Below are 22,236 nucleotides of genomic sequence, written 5' to 3'. Positions count from 1 at the left end.
TTTCCCACTCTCCACTCCCCACCCCCGCCCCGGCTACCGGCGAGTTCTCGCCACAAGAGAGACGCGCTCGTGCAGCTTTAGGCCGCCCGCGGCTTCCGGCGCTCGAGCCTCTGAGAGGCTGCCGGGCGCGGGGTGACGCACGGGGCCGAGGTGCCCAATGAACGAGGCGCGCCGTGCCAGGGACCGGTGTATAAAATGAGGCGCGCCGCCTGTGAAGAAGGAGCCAGAGGGTGGAGGCCCACTGCGAGAAGGGATTTTTGTGGGCGCCTGCGGCCTTTTCCCGCCTTTCCTTGCTTTGTCAGAGGGGGGGAAAGGAAACTTTTGGGCAGCGGGCACGCATTTAGACGTGGTTTTGTTTTGAACTTATCGACCACGAGAGCCGGCGAGCGGGGTCCTGACGTTTCCTTCGACTCCAGGCTGGGCGCACGTGCTGCCAGAAAACGCCCCATTCCCACGCTCGGATAGTTTCTCACACACTTCCAGCAGGACCCGCATCTGGGTCTCTTGCTCCCTTTATTCCCGGGAATCTGTTGGGCTGGGCGCGCCCGCCTTGACCCAAATGGAGAAAAGGAAGCCGCGGGCCGCGCTGGATCCGCCGCTGCGAACCGCCAGCTGCAATGGATACGCGCTGGCGGACAAGCAACCGCCCCTTCAGCGGAGCCTTTCGGGCGAAGCGCCGTCCCGGAGCTGGAAGACCGCGGCTGGCGGGCATCCCTTAGAGAGCTGGAAGGAAGAGCGGACCCGCAGCGAAGAGGACAACGAGATGAACTTGCCCGGCCTGGCGTCCGCTTACTCCACCATCCTGCGCGCCTTGGGCGAGGACCCGCAGCGCCAGGGGCTGCTCAAGACGCCCTGGAGGGCGGCCACGGCCATGCAGTACTTCACCAAAGGCTATCAGGAGACCATTACAGGTGAGACGCCCGACCCGGGCTTCTGTAAGGCTCGGAAAGCATTGAAATCAGGGAATCTTCACAATAGTCCTGTGGGGTAGGCTATTTATGGCAGATACCGGGGGATGTGCTGGTGTTAACAGTATGGTTCAAATTTATTTATTTATTGGATTTGTATGCCGCTCCTCTCCGAGGACTCGGGGTAGTTCACAACATAGCAAAGAATATATATAATGTACAGATCTAAAAATCCAATTAGTTTTACTAGAAAAACTTTAAAACTCTACTAACATTTAAAACCATTCATTCCGGTGAGGTCCCACAGAGTTGGCCTCCTTAGGGTCCCGTCGACCAAACAATGTCGGCTGGTGGGACCTAGGGGAAGAGCCTTCTCTGTGGGAGCCCCGACCCTCTGGAATCAGCTCCCCCCAGAGATTCGCATTGCTCCCACCCTTCTTGCCTTCCGAAAGAGCTTAAAAACTTATCTTTGCCACCAGGCTTAGGATTTTTAGATCTTCCCCCTGGCCAATGAATGTTTTCAGTATGATTGTTGAATGATTGGTTGATAAGTTTTTCTTTTTAATTGAATTTACATGATTGTTTTTAAATGTAGCATTAATTGGATTTATATTATTGTTCTGTTTTTTAATATATGCTGTGAGCCACCCTGCGTCCTCAGAGAGGGGCGGCATGCAAATCCAATTAAATAAATAAATAAATTCCCAGTCACATCAAAAAACATATTACATTCATTGGCCAGGGGGCTAGAGTCTAATGGCCCCACGCCTGGTGGCACAGATAGGTCTTTAAGCTTTTATGGAAGACGAGGAGGGTGGGGACAGTGCGAATCTCTGGGGGGAGCTGATTCCAGAGGGCCGGCCCCCCCACAAAGAAGGCTTTTCCCGCCAAACGACATTGTCTAGTTCAGTGTTTCCCAACCTTGGGAACTTGAAGATATTTGGACTTCAACTCCCAGAATTCCCCAGCCAGCGAATGCTGGCTGGGGAATTCTGGGAATTGAAGTCCAGCAAGTTCCCAGGGTTGGGAAATACTGGTCTAGTTGATGGGACCCGGAGAAGGCTGACTCTGTGATCAGAATGAATGAATGATCACATGTATTTGTTTGTTTATTTGTTTGTCTGTTTGGTTGAGTTGGAAAGGAGCTGTAGGTCATCTAGTCCAAACCCCCACCCCAAGCAGGGGTCCTTACATTGTTTCGGGCAAATGGCAGTCCAATCTCCCCTTGAAAGTCTCAAGTGTTAGAGCGTCACGGCTTGGCTAGCACATGACGTATCCAGCCCGCAACTAGGGAGTTTGACAACAGTGAGAGTTTCAATCCTTTCATTTAATGTTATTTTGAGGTTGGGGACAGACTAATAGAACAAGGATATGTCTCAGCCTCCTCCTTCAATGCACCTGAAGCATCTGCATGACCATTGTGAAAAATAAATAGTTGGACTGGTCTTATCCTGGCCAGCAGTGCTACATTTTTATGTTTTCTCTCAGTTAATCTTCACAAAAAACTACTACATTAGGTAGGCTGGAGAGAGAATGACTACCTCAAAGAAACCTAGAGAACTTTGCAAGTAAGTAGGGAGGGTTTTTTAAAAAAAATATTAGAATTGGAAGGGACCTTGCAGGTCATCTAATCCAGTCCCCACTCCAGCAGGAGTTCCTATACCATTTGAGACAGATGGCAGTCCAATCTCCCCTTAAAGGTTGCAGGTGTTGGAGCTCTCACAACCTCCGCAGGCAACCTATTCCACTGGTTGAGCACTCTCACATCAGAAAGTTCCTCCTTATTTCCAGGTTGAATCTCTTTTTGGTCAGTTTCCATCCGTCATTCTTTGTGTTTTGGAAAACAACCTGACCCCCTCCTCTCTGTGGTAGCCCCTCAAGTATTAGAACACTGCTATCATGTCTCCCCTGGTTCTTCTCTTCAGTAGACTACCCATGCCCAGTTCCTGTAACCATTGTTCGTATGTTTTAGTTTCCAGTCCCCTGATCATCTTGGTTACACTCTTCTGCACTTTCTCTAGAGTTTCAATGTCTTTTTCTGTAGTGTGGTGACCAAAACTGGATGCAGTACTGTAGGTGTGTGTGGTCTAACTATAAATCCATATAAATATACATCCAAGAAAGAAAGAAAGAAAGAAAGAAAGAAAGAAAGAAAGAAAGAAAGAAAGAAAGAAAGAAAGAAAGAAAGAAAGAAAGAAAAAATCTTTATAGAGTGGTATTAGTACCTCCCTATCCTAGATTGGACTTTCTGGAAACTTGTTTACATTTAAGGCATACATGGTGTTACAAACTTTGCTTGTAAGGCAGCTAGCTAGTACCTATACTTAGTCTATGGGAGATAATGCATGTGAGATAAGTGAGAATCAAAGTTTGTAGTAGGCTTGTTGGAGGCTGGGTACACCCAGTTTCCTTCTAGTGAAATCAGCATGACTTAAAAGAAAAAAAGTACAGTATTCCTTTCCTAGATAGCCTGTTAACTTTTTTTGTACTCTTTTCACAAAAGCTGAAAGAGGTGGGGCTCATGCCAGCAGGATGCTTTCACCCAACTGCTTGGTAAGTGATAGTTAAAGGAAGTGGATTAAGAGGAGGCAGACAAGCTAGAGTTCTCATCTTCTGAGAAGCCAGCTGAGTGATTTGGGGCTGTTTATTTGCTCTGAGCCCTAGACTGGAAAAATTAAGAAATATAGGAACTTTCGCAAAGCAAATCCCTTCTGAAAATCTTGCCAAGAAAACTGCGTGGACCTGCCCTTGTAGTCACTAAGTGTCAATATTAACTCTTGCCAACAACAAGGGTGGCGTAAGTTGTACCAGCAGGATACTTTCCTTCAGTTGCATCATAAATAATAAGGCTGCTTCTGCTTTGCATAATCCTGACCAATACAGCAGTACTGAAGGCCAAGGTTGAATCTTGCCTTAGTCCAAAATGTGGTTTGCTTGTTTATGGCTTAGTACTGAGTGTTCTGGGTCCTGGTGATGTACAAACCATTGTTCAGTGGTTAGCATGTTGCATAGGAAGAAGGAATATAATATATGTATGTGAATGATTGAATTGGATGAATGTGGATGACTGTACATGGGTTTTTTAGATTTTTTTATTATAGTAAATTTATATAATTCTTTTAAAAAAATAATTAGATTTCTTCACATACATTGTCTTCTGCATTTACAATGTTGTAGGCTGCCCTGAGTTGCTTCAAGGAGGGTCCGAGATGTGGTATGGGTTCCAGAAAGATGAACTGTATTCAAGGATGGGTCTGGCAAAAGTTTTGTAGGCTCTGGTGAGTAGTGTGAGATTGCCAGAGCAGAAGCTGTGTAGGATCAGGTTGACAACTCTAGAAGCCTTTTTGGCGATATTGTTGCAGTGGCCTTTGGCACTTACCGTAGATCATTTGATATCAGTTGTAGAAAAGCATTCATTAGTGTCTCCAATTACTCTAATTATTTCCTTTTCTCTCACATCACTTAGATTTAAATTTAGGTCTAGATTTAGATTTAGATTCCATCTTCCCTGCCGGAATGAACAATGTCTGATGTATTCTTATTTTCTCTGCCCAAATGCAACCTGATGAACGTAGGTTGGGCCAATTCTTACTCAACTCAGCCAGCCAGTGAGATTCTATTACTGAGGGTCCACCCGAATCTGCATTACTATGGTCTTCGGCCAATAGTTTTATCATTCCACCACACTGTCCTTGAGAATGAAACAAACATCCTCCTAGCTTAGCAAACAAGATTTACATATTTAGTGAACAGACACTAGGTCTCAAACATTTTTCTATGTGACTGGAGGCAAAATATTTATGACCTGAGCTAAAATTTCCACCAGTCTAATAGTTACAATATATCCAGGTCTACCTTTCATCTAGTCCAGTTTTTCTCAGCATTGGCAACTTTGTGATGTGTAGACTTTAACTCCCAGAATTCCCCAGCCAGCATACTTAAAGTTGCCAAGGTTCAGAAACACTATTAAAGTTTGTTGCAAAAATCAAACGCGCCACTTTTCAAATGCGCCGCTTCCCTGGACAGCCGGCTTTGCATCCTCCTCCCCCGCTGCTGCGCTGGGGCTGCCCCCTGGAGCCGGAGGCGACTCGGCCCCGGTGTGGCCGAAGCATGAGCTTCGCCTCCTCTTCCGCCGCTGCGTTGGGGGCTGCCTGCCACCGGCGGGTCCCCTCCGCCACCCAATCCTGGTACAAGATGGAGCTGGCCACCATTAAACAGGTAGGACGAGGGGAGAGAGAGAAAGGGGGCAAGAGGGGGGAGAGACGTCAGCTCAAAGCCCCGCAGAGCTGCTGCTGCCGCCTACCCCCTTCCATCCCAGCGCTGGCCGAGCCTCAATTACTCAAGGAAAGGGCGGAAGTGCCTGATGGGCGCCGCCATTTTTTCCTGAACTGGCGGGGGCAAAGTGGAATGGGGAGCGCACAGTTTTTCAAATGAAGAAAAACTTTTCGCTCCCCACCCCCAACTCCGACGCCCAGCTCAGCTGGGCAGCCTTGGAAAAGGCTGCACAGGGGGGGGGGGATTTTTCTGTGCGTGCCCACGCAGGCGCGCACCTTAGAGGGAACATTGGTTACAAGGAAACACAAGCAGGAAAGTTAGTTTCATTTCAGCAGAGCAGACAAGCAAAGAGAGTGGAGAGTGGGCAGAGTGCAGAGTAGACTGAGTCACGCCCAGCCTTCAACTCAAGTTCCAGTTTCGATTCTCTGCATAGAATCAGAAGTGGTTAGCATTGCTAATGCTTATTAATTGGCTAACGTTAGATTATCCACTGTTGACCTATCCAGATTCCTAAGAGGTCACTAAGGGGAGTGCATAAGTGCACTAGAGTGCCTTCCGTCCCCTGTCCTATTGCTCTCCTATATCTCCTATACCTTTCTTCTATTCCTATATCTATTCTATTCTTTCATTGATATGTTTTATTCCTATATCTTCTCTTCTATTCTTTCTTAGATATATTTTACTGTGAGTATATCCTCTATAACCTTCATTATGTATTTAACTATGTGTATACCCACTAAAACCCTAATTGTGTATTGGACAAAATCAATCAATCAATAATATGGCTCTCCCACTTGGTGAATATTTTAACAACACTGATTTATTCTATTAGCTTGACAAGATTAATCTCCCTCTCCTGTAATCAACAGTTTTGAGGCAGAAACATTAAAAGAAATTTCTCAACTTTCGCCACTGATTAATTGCAACGCATGGTGATATGAACTGCTAGAAATTCACAAAGTCAAACTCTTTCCTTGGCTTTGTTATCTCTGTCTCAGTCATCCTTGTGGGAAAGTAGGGACATAACATTGACTCTACATAAAAGATTGCAATCAGGATTGATTGTCCTAGATCAAATATGGACTTTGTGCCACTGATTTTTATTGGTATGTGGTGTTTTTCCATAGACTCCCATGTTAATTAGTACATCAATAAAACGAGAATGGGTTGGCCAGTTTCTGTCCAGCAGTTCCTGTGATCAGAAGCTGTTGAAGACATAAAAATGAACAAGATGTTTATGCAAAATTATGGAACTTTACTAGGTTGAAAATCCTTTAGATGAAACTTTCCCTGCAGCATCTTTACACAATTGCTTTGTAGGAACAATGTGAAAATAGCTTATGCACGCTCCTTACAGACCTCTTAGAAATGGGGAGAGATTGACTGTAGACAACCTAAGGTTAAAGTTTTTAGGGTTTGGGGTCAGGTAGTGCATTTTGGGCATTGATCACTCTATTGCTGAAGTCGTATTTTCTGCAGTTGGGTTTGGAGCAGTTTACATTTAGTTTGAATCTATTACGTGCTCGTGTATTGCTGCGGTTGAAGGTGAAGTAGTCATTAACAGGAAGGACATTTTGATATATGATTTTATGAACAACATTTAGATCAGATCGGAGGCGATGTAGTTGTAAATTTAGCTGAGCAACTCTGCCTGGCCTTTCATTCATTTTTGTAAAGTATGTTGGTTTATAAACTTTGCAAGGCTGCCATTGTCTCGTGTTTAATGGCTGCTCTTGTTCCAAATGTTTTGCATAGTTTTAAAACTGCTTGTTCCAAATCCATTTTAAAAGTGGCAAAGTTAGGCTAAGGTTCCTCCCCTCCCCTGCTTTCAGTCTGAATTTTCGTTGGTAAAATAGTATGTATTAAATTATACCCTTTTTTTCATTGCTGTTGGTGACGAAAATACTAGATATTTCCAAACAATGGATTCCACTTGAGTGAGAAGAGACAATATGTGTTTGCCGACCTTGTTAATGTTGGAAAATTACTCTGGGCAATTTCCGATTTATGGTAGTTTCCACCCAGCACATTCCCAGTTATACCCTGCATCTGGATTAGAGCAAACAAGCAGAGCCATTCCATTCAGTTAGCAAAAATATTGGTTGGTTGGTTTGTATTTATTAAACAGCAATAAACATTTTTAAAAATAGCTTTATATGGCAAAATGGGATGAAAAGCAGGCAAACTCTAAATAGCCCTGAATCTCTAAATATGAATGAAATATGGGCTAAAGATTTATTAATATATTCCTGAATGGCAAGCAACCATTTCAGATATCAGACAGATATGAAAAATGGACAATAATTTGTATTCTTTACCTCTACGAAATCCACAAAACTTTCTAGAAAGATTGTGTAATTTGCAAGAACAGTGCAAAAGGAGTGGCTTTGAGTCATCCCAGTCTTAACCCTTTTATGTACATAACAATAACACAATAGAGATGGAATGTAGGGTACCAGATGAACCTTCTCAATTGTGCATCATTAAGAATGTCAGGGATGTAATCTTACAATTACAGATTGTGATTACAGAGTCAAATTTTATTGCTCTTTATTTGTCATAATCTGTGAAACACTGTTTTCAAAGATACTGCAACTTGGACCTGTTTTCAATTATAGTATTTTATTTTATTTAGTTTACATATAATAAATATGGAATAACAATCGCAATGAAGACATAATTTTTAGACCATGTCACTTATGATCCCATGTTATGTCTGAAAATTTTGTATTCCAAAAATCGCTATTTTTTGAAACCACATTCCTTATTTTGGGATGGATATAAATAGTAAGCACTCTTCTGGATGTTGGGACACTGTGGAAAATGCAAGATATTAATTCCTTAGTAAATGTTCTCTGCCATTATGAATAGGCAGGAAATTGACAGGTGAGACTTCTGGTACTGTAGGAAAGGTGCATGGAAGTACTGTATTTTATTTCAAGTGATAACTCAGAAATATTGCTAATTTAATTCAACTTCTTGATGAATGCCCAATTTTTTCTTTGGCAATTGTTGAGTGCAATACCAATGAAACGATTGCTTGCCATTCAGGAATATATTAATAAATCTTTAGCCCATATTTCATTCATATTTAGAGATTCAGGGCTATTTACATTTTCACTCACTTTCCCTTAACTTCTGTTGTCATATCGATAACATAACAACATTGTAAAGTAGGTGAATGTGAAAATACTGTATATTGGCTGTGGTACAATATTTTGCATTAGCACAATAGTCAACTATTGTATCTTAAAGAGGAGTTAACATGAAACTAGGGTGCAGTTATCCAGAAGAAAACTGATTTGCATTAATATGAAATATATGTTGGCGACTGCAGAGTTTAGTTACATCAAACTAGAATTTGGCTTAAGATTCTTGAACCACATCAGATTAAGCCATAATGTTTTTTGGGCATATACGAACACAACAGCATTTTTTAAATTTGGAATCGCCTCTTGAGTGAAAACCAAACCAATTTGATTCTCTTTGGATGAATTCTATGTAACTATTATGGTAAGTACATCTCTTACTGCTAAACTTTAAGCAGAGACAATAAAAAGCACCATTTAGCAGTACAGTCTTCTTAACAAGTGTATTAATAGTGACAACAAAGCAGGTACAGTACAAGTAAGTGGCTAATACAGCTTTAACTTTAGGCCCTATAATATACATAATACAGAGAAATAAAGACTAGAGATGGACAGTAGGAAACCAGTCTGTTCTCCTCCAGTAAATAAGTCATTTGGTAGATATGGATGATGCATTATCCAATGATACGAAAGAAAGAATTGGGCTGTTATCAACTGCCCAGCAGTTGGTGCCTAAAGTGGTAATCTTAGTCTGTTAATTGATGGGGCTGACTGACCTCTCAAGAGTTTTGTGACACTTTAAAGACTAGTAATTTTAGTTCCTGAGCATTGAAATAAATTTGGTAGCCTTTAATATACTACAAGTCTCTCTGTTCTTTAAAAACGTCTGTTTATTCTAGGAAGGAAGTAAATTCTCAGTTGCTCAGAGACCATTAAATATATGTCTTCTGTGTTTTGTTGACCTGCCTTTTGAGTATCAAATTGGCAGTGCTTCTGAGAGGTTACCCAAGTGACATTAAAGCCATGCAAATAGTTTCTATAGCAACAGGCTCCCTTATCTCTGACGCAGTCTGTGTTTCCCTTCATTTAGGTTTATCATTTCTCTCTTTCTTTCTGGCTGTGCTCCTTGCTTTTATCCAGCATCACTTCCCTTGACTACAGGTAATCACGTTCCCCCTTCAGCATCTTCTAAACCTTTCAACTCAAAAGGACAGACACCTGATATGATTACTGAGTGTGGAGATTCCATATCCTTTTAGTTATGGATTAAAAGAGATTGTGTCCATACAAAGATTTAAACTTGGATTAAAGTTTAATCCAAGTCAGCCAAGGACTTGTGACTCTTCAAAAAAGCTTTTTTTATGGTTTAGGTGCAATCCATTGGCTTAGATGTGACACCTATTTTGTCACATATGCAAATTCTTCTCCTTATCTATCAGACTTAGACATATGCCTAAGTGAATCTGTGAAATAAATTATAAAATTGGGTTGTAAAATAAATTGTAAATGTAGCAATTAAAGACAAAAGACAGAATCTGTGATAATTTGGTCAATCTTAAATTTAGGTTAGATGAAGCCAATTTTCTTTAATAGACAATAGCAACAATATACAAAATAGTCATCTTCCTAGATCAGAGGTAGGCAAAGTTGGCTCTTCTATGACTTATGGACTTCAACTCCCAGAATTCCTGAGCCAATCAAGCTAGTTCAGGAATTCTGGGAGCTGAAGTCCACACCAACTTTGCCTACTCCTGTCCTAGATGAACATCTGTTCAGATCATATTGGTAGAAATGGCAAAAGAAAACTAAGTAACCATATAGAGACACAAATCTTATTGAAGGAAAGTCAGTTTGATTCTGCAAAATACATTTTGCCTGCCAACTCCTGCTCCTCCTCCACCTCCTTTTTTTGAGAGTGTCAGCTGACCCCTGGATGGAGGAGATATCATTGATCACATAGACATAGATTTTCTGTTCATTAAATTCTTCCAGAAGGATCTTGAGTAAATATAATAGTTGTGGGTTGAGAAAGTATATGTCTCTATGGATTGTAATCTAATTAAAATAGAAAGCAATGCATAAATGGGCAATTTTATAGGAAATAATAATAATAATAATGATGATAATAATAATAATAATGATAATAATGATAATAATGATGATGATGATGATAATAATAATAATAATAATTTGAATCTCTCCTTGGTCAGCTTCCATACGTTATCCTTTGTTTTGCTTTCTGGTGCCTTGGAAAACAGCCTGACTTCCTCCTCTCTCTGTTACTGGAACACTGCTATCACGTCTCCCCTGGTCCTTTTCTTTGGTAGACTAGCTTGGTATCATCTGCAAACCTGGGTTAGTTCTCCTGCCGTTCCCTGATCTAGGCCATTTTAATTTGGATTTGAGTTGACATGGATTTCGTTAGAACAAGCTCTTCATGAATACATTAACTACCTATGCCACAAAGGATCCTATATCATTTTTTGAAATGGCAAATGCTGACATTTAGCTCAACAGATCAAATATTCTGGGTGATTTGAAACATTTGTATTGTTAGGTTTTTTTTTAACAATATACAGTAGATCAAGGTTCGACAAACCCAGGCGCCTGGTCGCCAGTGGCGCCTAGAAAATGTTGTCTGGCGCCTAGAAAATTTTGCCTGCTGTACTGTATGTCAGCGTTTCCCAACCGGTGTGCCGCCTGGGCAGGGCGCTGCGGTGCCTCTGACCTCTCCGCTCCTGCCCGATGCCGCGGTTTCTGGCGCTCTCCTGCTGGGTCCCAAAGAAGGCAGGCAGGAAGGAGAGCTCCATTCTTCGCGCCTTTTTCCCGCCTTCCTTCTTTGGAGCCCAGCAGGAGAGCGCCAGAAACCGCGGCATCGAGCAGGAACCGGGAGGTCGGAGGCACCGGCACGGCAGCGCCCGCCCAGCTGAAGGTTCCCTGTTGTCATCGGCAAGTGTCCTTTGGAGCCCGGCGGGAGGGCACTGGCGGTGGGAGCGGGGGGGGGGGGGCGCGGCTGCAGCGGCACAGGCAGTCGCGGGGAGATGGCGGGGGGAGCGGGGGGCGGCTAAAGCGGCCCCGGGCACCGTTCCCTGTACGCTTTTCCAGGGGCGCGCAGGGAGCCGCGGCCACCCGCCCGCCTACCGGATTTCCCTCCGCGCGGCTGGGGAGATGGATTCGCCGCCCCCGCCAGCCCGATCTCCCTCCAGTGGCTGGTGACGTAGTTCTACCGCCCTCGCCAGCCTGATCTCCCTCCGTGGGGGGGTGGGGGGCGACGAACCGACGACCAGGGGCTGTCCGTCCGTGTTGGGTGGTGCAGGGCAGGCACAGGCAGCCCCAGGGGAGAACAAGGGAGGGAGAGAAAGGAAAGAGAGAGTAAGGGAGGGAGAGAAAATTGAATGAAGGAGGGAGAGAAAGAAAGAGTAAGAAGTAGAAAGGATAGAGAAAAAGGAAGAGAAAGGGAGGGAGAGAAAGGAAAGAGAGAGAAAGGGAGAGAAAGGGAGGGAGAGAAAATTGAATGAAGGAGGGAGAGAAAGAAAGAGTAAGAAGTAGAAAGGATAGAGAAAAAGGAAGAGAAAGGGAGGGGGAGAAAGGAAAGAGGGAGGAAGGGGGAGAGAAAGAAGATATGAAGGAGGGAGAAAAAGAAAGAGAGATAGGAAGGAAAGAGGGAGAGAAAGGAATGAGAGAGAAAGGGAGGGAGAGAAAGGGAATGAAAGAGGGAGAAGGGGTGAGAGATAGAAAGGATAGACAGAAAGGGAGAGAAAGGAAAGAGAGAAAGGGAGGGAGAGGAAGGAAAGAGATGAGAGAGGAAGGAGGAGACAGAGGGGGTGAAAGCGATGTCAGGTGGAGACTCGGCAAAAAACCAAGTTTGCTTAAAAAAAATTCTGGCTCCTAAATTTTTTGGCTGGCTCCTAGATTCTGAACAACTTTGTCGACCCCTGCAGTAGATGAATGTCAGCTCCTTTAAAAAAATAATATAGAGACTCATAGCAATGTTTAGTGGAACTGGTTCTGTTGATTTCTACTCAGAAGTATAAAGCTAATTGAATTCAGTGAGATTAATGCTCAGGGAAGTGTGATATAGTTGTAGCATCTGTGATCCTATATATCAGACTTCCCCCTACCAGATTTAAGATTTAAGATTTATTAGATTTGTATGCCGCCCCCTCCGAAGATTCGGGGTGGCTCACAACAACCACAATACAATACATAGATTACAAATCCAATAGAGTTAAAAAATGAGATTTAAAACCCATAGATATTAAAAGCAATCATACTGCACAATCACACCATTCTCATATATTACAGTCAGGAAAAAAGGTGGTGGTGGGGGAAGAGATAGTTATTCCCCCCCATGCCTGGTGACATAGATAGGTCTTCAACATGTTGTGGAAGGCGGGAAAGGTAGGGGCAATTCGAATCTCCAGGGGGAGTTGATTCCAGAGGGTCGGGACCACCACAGAGAAGGCTCTTCCCCTGGGTCCCACCAAACGGCATTGTTTAGTCGACGGGACCTGGAGAAGGCCAACTCTGTGGGACCTGATTGGCCGCTGGGATTCGTGCTGCAGAAGGCGGTCCCAGAGGTATTCTGGTCCGATGCCATGTAGGGCTTTATAGGTCATTACCAACACTTTGAATTGTGACCGGAAACTGATCGGCAACCAGTGCAGACCGCGGAGTGTTGGCGGAACGTGGGCAGATGCTGCATATGTGATTAACGTCAGCTTCCGTAATCATCCAGGCAACATAGACAAGAAAACTGCCTGGATGTAATCAACCAGGAGTCAAACCTGAGGCTAGGGATATTTAGGGGCAAAATGTTTTACAGTGATCCCTCGATTTTCGCGGGTTCAAACTTAGCGAAACGCTATACCATGGTTTTTCAAAAAATATTAATTAAAAAATACTCCACAGTTTTTTTTTCTATACCACGGTTTTTCCCACCCGATGACATCATACGTCATCACCAAGAATCACTTCTCTGTCTCTTTCTCTTTCTTTCCTGTCATTCTCTGCTTCAATCATTTTCTCATTTCTCTTTTTTTCTCCCCTTTTTTCTATTATTTCTCTCTCTCTTCCTTCCACTCTTCTCTCTCTCTCTTTCTTCCTCTCTCTCACTCTCTTCCTCCCTCTCTCATCTCTTTCTTTCTTTCCTTCTCTCTCTTTCTCTATCTCTCCCCCTCTTGCTCTCTCTCTTTTTCTCACTTTCCCTCTCTTGTTTTCTTTCTCTCACTCTTTCTCTCTCTCTTGCTATCTCTTGCTCTCCCCCCTCTTTCTCTCTCACGCGCCGGCCCGTGCACCCACCAGCCTCCGGAGAATGCCTGTCCCGCCTCTCTTGCAGCAGAGGAGAAAGAGAGGTGGAGCGGGTGGGCGAGCGGCGGGCGGAGCGGCGAGCGGGCGGGCGAATGGCGGGCGGGCGGGCAAACGGCGGACGGGCGGGCGAACGGGCGGACGGCGGGCGGGCGAACGGCAGGCGGGCGGGTGCCTACGGGGAACGGTGGCCACCAGCGCTGCTGCAGGAGGACCCGTGTCCGAAGAAAGCCGGTGAGAGGGGTAGTTTTTGGCTGTCCATAGCCAAAAATGGTGTTTTTACTTCCGCGCCGCTACATCGCGGAAAATCGATTTTCGCGGGAGGTCTTGGAACGTAACCCCCGCGAAAATCGAGGGATCACTGTATTACCTAAAACAGTGATGGCAAACCTTTTTTTCCTTGGGTGCCAAAAGAGAAATGCATGCGCACTACTGCACATGCGCGAGTGCCTGCACCCATAATTCAATGCCTGGGAAGAGCGAAAACATCTTCCCCTGCCCCCCCCCCCCCCCCCCGAAGCCCTCTGTAGGCTGGAAACGGTCTATTTCCCAACTTTGGGTGGACCCAATAGGCTCATGTTTCGCTCTCCCCAAGCTCCAAAGACTTCCCTGGAGCTGGGGGAGGGTAAAAACGCCCTCCCCCATCTCCCCGGATGCTCTCTGAAAGTCAAAAATGCCCTCCCAGAGCCTCTGCGAGCCAAAAATCAGCTGGCCGGCACACACAGGCATGTTAGAGCTGAGCTAGGGCAATGGCTCGCGTGCCAGCAGATATGGCTCCGCGTGCCATCTGTGGCACCCGTGCCATTGCTTCTCCATCACTGACCTAAAGCCTATGAAACTTTTCCATAGCAGCCCCATTCTTGAAACAAAGCCTTTGGCTTTGGTTTAATGTAATGTATCCATTACATTAACAACGTTGTCCTTTGTTCATAGGTGAAAAGGGTATTTACAAAAACCTAGAAATACAACATTGCAATTAGAATAAATAGGTGAATACAGATATCATTTTTTATTTTATTATTTTATATTATTTTATATTATTATTATTTATTTATTTTATTATTTTATTATTTTATTTTTATTTATTTTATTATTTATTTTATTTTATTTTATTTTATTTTATTTTATTTTATTTTATTTTATTTTATTTTATTTTATTTTATTTTATTTTATTTTATTTTATTTTATTTTATTTTATTTTATTTTATTTTATTTTATTTTATTTTATTTTATTTTATTTTATTTTATTTTATTTTATTTTATTTTATTTTATTTTATTTTATTTTATTTTATTTTATTTTATTTTATTTTATTTTATTTTATTGTTAGAGTTGAAAGGGACCATGCAGGTCATCAAGTCCAACCCCCTGCCTGAGCAGGAATCCTAAAGCACCCCGGCCAAGTGGCAGTCCAATCTCCTCTTGAAAGTGTCCAGAGTTGGGGAGTTCACAACCTCCGCAGGCAGGTTGTTCCACTGGTTGATCGCTCTGATCGCCAGGAAGCATTATTCGCCAGGAAGCGAATCTAAAAATTAGTAAAGCTGCTTGGTGGGTTGGTTGAGCTAATCCAGATAATCCCTCCATGCACCTGCTATTGGAGTAATAGATGCATATCCTGAACTAGATTTTTTTTTTAATGCCAAGAAACTAAATTATTGCTGGGTGGCATATAACCCATGACTTGGACGGCATGAGATTAGTGGTAGCCTCACATTCTATTGCCTGGGCTGAACTTAGGGGGAAAAAATGTTAATACATGTTGTGATTCCGTCTGAGGCCCCTCAGGGAACGGCTGATCCTCTGCCGGCTTCCTGCTCAGAGGGGGAGGATGAGGAACAGGAGGTTCAGGCAGACGGGGAGGAGGAATCTCAGGCTGAGGGAGAGGGAGGACAGCCAGAGTCCCCCGAGAGGGAGCTCTCCCCAGCAAGCAGCCTGGATTCCTTAGATGAAAATGCACAAGCAATAATCGATCTCCGGCAGAGAAGAGCAACACAACGAAAGGGACAATTAGCCAGGTACTTTCAGCACTAAAGAGGCAACAGCTGGGTTTGGGTGTGGTGCTCTCTGGAAAGGCTGAAAAGGCAGACCCACCCTTCCTGGCTTGTGGAGTATTATCTTTGGGAGTCCTGGGACCTGGCTGTGATCTTTGGCGTCTTGGAATTCTGGTTTGTGACTTTGAATACTGAAACCTTGGGGGGAAAAGGTGTGGGTCTTATTCTCTACAGTGGTGGGTGTGCCAGCAAGAAGTCTGCTGTATTGTCTGGCCATCAGGACTCTGCTGTGAAGTCTCCTAGCCTGCCTGTTGGGAAGAACAGGTTTTTCTCTGTGTTTATTTTTCAAACTATAAAGTGCTTTTGCTTTTACCAGCGTGTCTGGCTGCTTTTTCCAGTTGGTGTTGAAGTCTGGGGGCACCCAGACAGAACAATACACAAAGATTTTGATGGAGGCAAATGACTTATGGGAAGGGAAGTGCTGAAAAGCCAACTGAGTCACAGCTGCTCCTTTGAGCCTTTTTGTTGAAACAATATTTTATCTTTCCTCTCCTCCCTGCCCTCACTCCCTGTTTACATGCCTGGCTTCCTTAAGACCCTGCCAATGATGGACAGTACGTAACAAAACAGTTGTGTGCCTCTAAATTCTGGTTGTCAGGGTTACCTGCCTCTGTCTGGCAGCACACAGGAAATTAAAACCACCCCTGATAGCATATCTCGCCTGGCCTAAAGGGCAGTTCATTGGTATATGTGCCTTGCGTTCATAACTGGAAGGGATATATCTCAGCAGAAGCTAGAAAAGGAAAAGTGGATGGCATGGATGTTGATTCTGTTTATATTAGCTAAAGATGAGAAAGAAACTTTTCATGGCATCAAACCCCTTGTCTTCATTCAGCTCAATTCTTAAAAGTATCTAGAAGTGTGAAAAAAATGTAACATGAGATAAAGTTAATACTTTTATTTATAGGACTTTTTCTGTCCCCTTTTCTTTTTTATCCCAACTGTTTTGGATGGATAAACTGGTAATATAACAAATTATAGGAAATGTTTAATGTTATGCTAAAGGGTTAAATAAGGTTCAGGAGGGAAGTGTTTTTAATAGGAAAGTGAACACAATAACAAGGGGACACAATCTGAGGTTAGTTGGGGGAAAGATCAAAAGCAATTTGAGAAAATATTATTTTACTGAAAGAGTAGTAGATCCTTGGAACAAACTTCCAGCAGACGTGGTAGATAAATCCACAGTAGCTGAATTTAAACATGCCTGGGATAAACATATATCCATCCTAAGATAAAATACAGGAAATAGTATAAGGGCAGACTAGATGGACCATGAGGTCTTTTTTCTGCCGTCAATCTTCTATCTTTCTATGTTTCTATGTTATAACTACCATATTAACTAGGTTTGCAGGTTGCTGTTGTATCAGTTTCCACAATGTACTTGTGAGATAGGCTATGATTGTTCAAATTTTTCCTAGAGGAGAATGGATACAGAGATATATCTTTACATTATAGTCAACAAGATCCTGACAAAGTTGAGTTCCAAACTTGACGATCCATGTCTTAAATCTGGGTTCACATACTAAGCCACTAAGTTATTAGTTTGGACCAAATGCATTTCATATGAACTCCGTCATTATAGCATAACCTTAAATTGTGGTTAACTTTGATTTTCTTTGCACGTGGTTTGACTAACTCCAGGGCCAGTTTGGCTACCATAAATTAAGTCTAAACATTTTAGAATTTGGGAAGAAAAGCTACAAGTTCAAAGACTAAATCTTCTGCCAGTTAGAAAAAATACAGAATTAATGATGCATAGTATATATATCATCACAAAGTTTTGCTCTTAAAAACAAAAATAAATATAAAATGGCAAATGTATTCTATTGGATGTACACAGTGTTTCTTAAACATTTGTGCCTTTTCAACTTTCAGTGTTTCTTATACATATGACCTGTTCTCTACAAAAGTCTTGAAACTGGATAAAGAGACCCATGTAAGCCAACGAGTCACTTGTTCATTTATTTATTGAAGAAAATGATCCAAAGCTACATATTGGTGGTCATATTGATGCAGAAATGTTCAATATTCAAAAAGGTTTTACAAATTTAAACAAGACTGTAAAACTGTGCATGCTTGTGTATGTTCCATATATCTATCACAATTTGGCGGAGGTTGAATTTTAAAGAAGCTGGTCCAAAGAAATGGAAATGGATGAAACATAATTAAATTTACAGATAAGACAATGTCTAGATGTTCTATATGAAAAAGAATAACCATCTTGCATCACTGGTATTAGGGTTTTTTTAATAACAAAAAGAAAACAATGGAAAAACAATTTAAAAAGCCTAGGATATTGTGTCACTGTTGCTCTGTTGATTTCAGATGTACTCAATGATGCCATATTTGATGAAGACCACGATGAGATGGTGATTGTGAAGGATATTGATATGTTTTCAATGTGTGAACATCACCTGGTTCCATTTATTGGAAAGGTAAACTTTTAATTTCCTTTTCTCCGCTTTAAAGTCTAATCAATAGGCCAATCATTGTTAAATGCCTGATTTTCAAAACTATGCGGGACAACTTTAGCAAATTATCAAAAATGTGTTTAAAGGAAATACATGTTGCATACAGAACAACGAAGCCTGATCTTAGGGCCATCAAACAAGGTATAAAATGTAAAGTGAGCAAAAATAGTCCAACTGTTAACATCACAAGGTAGAGTGTTTCAAAGTGCAGCTTCTCCGTACTGAAGGAGCGGGTCCAGCAGTCACACGGGTTGCTCATGTCCAATCCGGTGGAACTGAGCCTAGTATTAAAAAAGCTTGCCGGATCCGCCCCTTCCCCAGAATTCGCTCAGTTCGCATATCCTGCGGTTGTATTGTGATAGCTCGTTCAACATTCTAACACCTTCCCTTCGATCTTTCCTTCAAAAAGTAGTAAGATTTATTGTATTTATTTATTTACTTGCACTAATTGCGCCAGCCGTTTAAAAGAAAAAAAGAAAAGAAGCGGCTCGGCTTTTTTCCTTGGGAGAAGTTGCGGTTTCGTTTCCCCCCGGCGGTTTTGCCGGTTACGATTCCTGCGGCCGCTTGTGGATTCTTCTAATCCCTTGGCCTGGAGGTCCTGGTGCAAGTATTTATCCATTGAATTATTGATTATTTATTGTATACAAATATTTAAGGGCTTATAAAATACCTCCTGCGGAGTGAGACGCCTTCTAGTCTCCTGGACTTAGTCGATCGCTTTTCCCTTAAGAAATTCTACGGAGCGATTTTTTCGGCGCGAAGGCCTTCGCGCCCTTTTTTAAAATCTAGGCCTCTCGTGTTGGCCTTCTGCCAGCCGCGTAGGCCTCAGTCCACCGCGTGGATCCGGGAGCGGGCCTTGGGGGTCCCAGGCTAAATTCTCCACCGGCTAAGCCTCCAACCAGAGTGCCTTGGTTTACTTAATTACAAAGTTTAGGGAGGCTGGCCCCGCTGGATTTGGGGGCACGAACTCTGGGTTTGCCCAGATTGTCCTCACGTTTCAGCAGCTTCGAGGCCTCGAAGCAGGATCCATTCCTCTTGGGAAGTCCTTGAAATCTTCTCCTTATAATTCAGTTATTGGCTCAGCCTTGTCTTCTGTTAATTGTCAGACTATGGCTACTTTTCCCAAGAGAGGCACAACTAAAGGTCCCAGAGAGGCCAGGCCTACAGGCGATGAGATTACTAGTATCCCCCAGGCCTCTTCCTCCTCTTCTCCAGGGGCCCGCCCCTCGACCAAGGTCACCAGGGCCGAGAAGAGAAGGGACCTAGCCCTACAAAAAATTCATGACAAATCAGCAAAACGTTTGAAAGTGCAGGCCCAAGTAATCAGTAGTCAAGACCCACCAGAGGCCTCTAGTCTGCCTCCTTCTGGGGTCCCTGTGTTATCTCTGGATGAGCCAAACCTAGACAGACCCCAACCTAACCTATGGGGCATAGGTCCAGAGGAACCAGATATTATTGAAGATTCCCCCCAGCCAGGATCCTCCCAGGCCTTTAGGGATTCTTCTGCCATTTCTGCTGATATTTCCAGTTTACCTCCTGAGTTCCAATCTATTTTTGCTGTGTTGTCCAAAGCCATTGATGCCAAACTCTCTACCATCAATGAGCTTCCTTTACCTCTTCCTCCTTCTCGTTCCTCCCGCCCCTTGGGTTCTTCCCCAGCGGTCAGAGCTCCTATTCAGGATGATTCAGAATCCTCCCAGGATGAATATGAGGATGTAGAGGAGGATGAAGACCCTTTTCAGGGCTTATCAGAGGATGAGGAATCCCAAATAAAGGTCCCTCCTCCAATTACTATTTTTCCTTCTCAACTATTCAAATCTCTCCTCCTCAAAGCTAGAATTTCTACGGGATTAGCGGCCCAGGAGAAACAAGCCTCCACTTCCACTGATCCCCCGGAGGAGAATCTACCTTACTTCACAGAGGAACAGGAGGATAACGAGGTAATTCCTATGCCTAAATTGTTTAAAGATGCCTTACTCAAACAGTGGGATTTTCCAGCCTCTGGCCTTAATCCCTCCACCAAGGACAGAAAGTTGTATAAACTCTCCTCTTCCTATGAAGAGCTTCTATCCTTTCCCAAACCAGATGAACCTGTCAAGATTCTTCACTCGGCAGCGGCTGTGCCAGGCGAGGCGGAGGAAGTCCTCCGCCCAGAGGACAAGCGCATCGAGCAAATGCTCAAAAGAGGATTCACCGCTGATTCCTGGGCCATTAAAAGTTCTGCAGCGGCCTCCTTCTTCTCCAGAGCCATGCTGCTGTGGCTTCGCCAACTTCAACAGCACATTCCTCCCGATGACTTGAGAGGTCAACAAGACTTCAACAAGGTCTTTGCAGCTGCCCAGTACGTGGCTGATGCCACCTTGCAATCTACTAGATTTTCTGCTAAGTCTATTGCAGCGTCTACAACGGCAAGAAGACTCCTATGGATTCGCCCTTGGAAAGCGGGAGTTCGCCAAAAGTGGCAGTTATCCCAGGGCCCCTTAAAGCGCGACCTTCTCTTCGGTGATCTTCTGGATCCACTCCTCACGGAGACCACGGACAAGAAGAAGGTTTTGGGTCCAACCACGAAAAAGGTTACCAAAACGCAGTCCTTTCGTCGCCCAGGGCGCCAGCAAGATCAAGCGGCTTCCTATCAGAGATCTCCAGGTCAGTATTCCCCCCGCTTTCGTTCCCAAGGCAGGAACTCCAGGGGTAGAGGGTTTCGTTTCCAAAGGGGAGCTTCCTCTAACAGGGCTTCAAAAAAACCTAGATGGTAATCTTACCTCCATTCCCATAGGGGGTCGCCTAGCTCATTTCGCCTCTAATTGGCGTCTCACCTCCAAGGACCCTTGGGTCATTGACACTGTTCAAACAGGCCTTCTTTTAGAATTTATTTCTCCTCCCCCTAAACGTTTTATTTCCTGCCCTTCTCCCAGGTCATCCTCAGATTGTAACCGTATGGAGGAGGCCATTTCTCATCTATTGTCCATCAGAGCCATTCAACCGGTCCCTTCCGGTCAGAAGGGCCTAGGTTTTTACTCCATCCTATTTATGGTTCCAAAGTCCTCCGGAGGTTGGAGAGCCATTTTGGATTTAAAGAAACTAAACCTATTCATCAAATATAGGAAGTTTAAGATGCACTCCTTGTCTTCTATTTTGGCCGCCATTCACTCGGGAGATTTCATGGTCTCCTTAGACCTCACTGAGGCCTACCTTCACATTCCTATAGCCAAGTGCCACAGAAAATTTTTACGTTTTTCCTTTCAGGGCAGGCATTTCCAGTATAGGGCGATGCCATTTGGCCTCTCCTCGGCCCCTCGGGTCTTTACAAAGCTCTTGGGGTCCCTGGCGGCCTATATCCGGGCGTCTCCCATCCACATTTTATGTTATCTTGATGATATTTTAATTCATGGGAACTCCCTAGAGAGAGTGAAAACAGACCTTTCTGTCACCATGTCAGTCCTCCAGGACCATGGATTTTCCATCAACTTTGATAAAAGTCACCTCCAACCTTCCACTTCCATTTCTCACCTGGGATCCATTATTGATTCAAAATCCTCCCAGGTTTTTCTCTCTCCCGAGAGAAAACTCAGTATAGTGGAGTTAATTTCTAACATTTTATCTAATCCTTCAGTATCCATAGTTACTCTATCTTCCCTTTTGGGGAAGATGGTGTCATGCATAGGCATCATTCCCTGGGCTCGCCTTCATGCTAGGGAACTCCAGTGGCTACTGTTGCCTTTTCAGAGATCGGGGCACAGCAACTCAAATCGACGCATTGTCATCCCACTGAGTGTTCGCAGATCCTTCAAATGGTGGAAGTCTCCGGCCATGGACAGAGGATCCCCGTTCAGGTGCCCGGATCAATTTGTCATCACCACAGATGCCAGTCTATCGGGATGGGGCGCCCACGCCCAGGGGATGATAGCCCAGGGCACGTGGTCCCCGGAGGAAGCTTCCAGGCCAATCAATTGGCTAGAGTTAAGAGCCGTCTCCCTGGCTCTGAAGCATTTCTCTCCTCGCATTCCCAACCGGCACGTTCTCATTCTCACCGACAACATTGCCACAAAAAGCCATATCTGCAGACAGGGGGGCACGAGATCCAAGGCTCTCATGAGGGAGGCCCTCAAGTTGGGCCTTTGGGCGGAAAAACATCT

The 22,236-nt window shown here is 43.9% G+C and overlaps 1 protein-coding gene across 2 annotated transcripts in view; it reads left to right on the top strand.

The window, feature by feature from the left end:
* The first annotated feature begins 218 nt into the window (after positions 1-218).
* The window catches only part of GCH1 (GTP cyclohydrolase 1), a 56,342-nt gene continuing 34,324 nt past the window's right edge, over positions 219-22,236 (top strand). For both annotated transcript variants that reach the window (XR_011558927.1, XM_070749581.1), the window contains exons 1-2: positions 219-911; positions 17,955-18,064. Coding sequence is in view for 1 of the 2 variants with exons in the window: in XM_070749581.1 (XP_070605682.1) it covers positions 560-911; positions 17,955-18,064 (462 nt within the window). In the remaining variant the exon portion in view is untranslated. The remainder of the gene's footprint in view (positions 912-17,954; positions 18,065-22,236) is intronic.

Source organism: Erythrolamprus reginae, chromosome 1, assembly GCF_031021105.1.
Source record: "Erythrolamprus reginae isolate rEryReg1 chromosome 1, rEryReg1.hap1, whole genome shotgun sequence".
Taxonomy (NCBI): Eukaryota; Metazoa; Chordata; class Lepidosauria; order Squamata; family Dipsadidae; genus Erythrolamprus; species Erythrolamprus reginae.
Note: the sequence above shows the minus strand (reverse complement) of the source record. Positions and strands in the feature narration are given on the sequence as shown.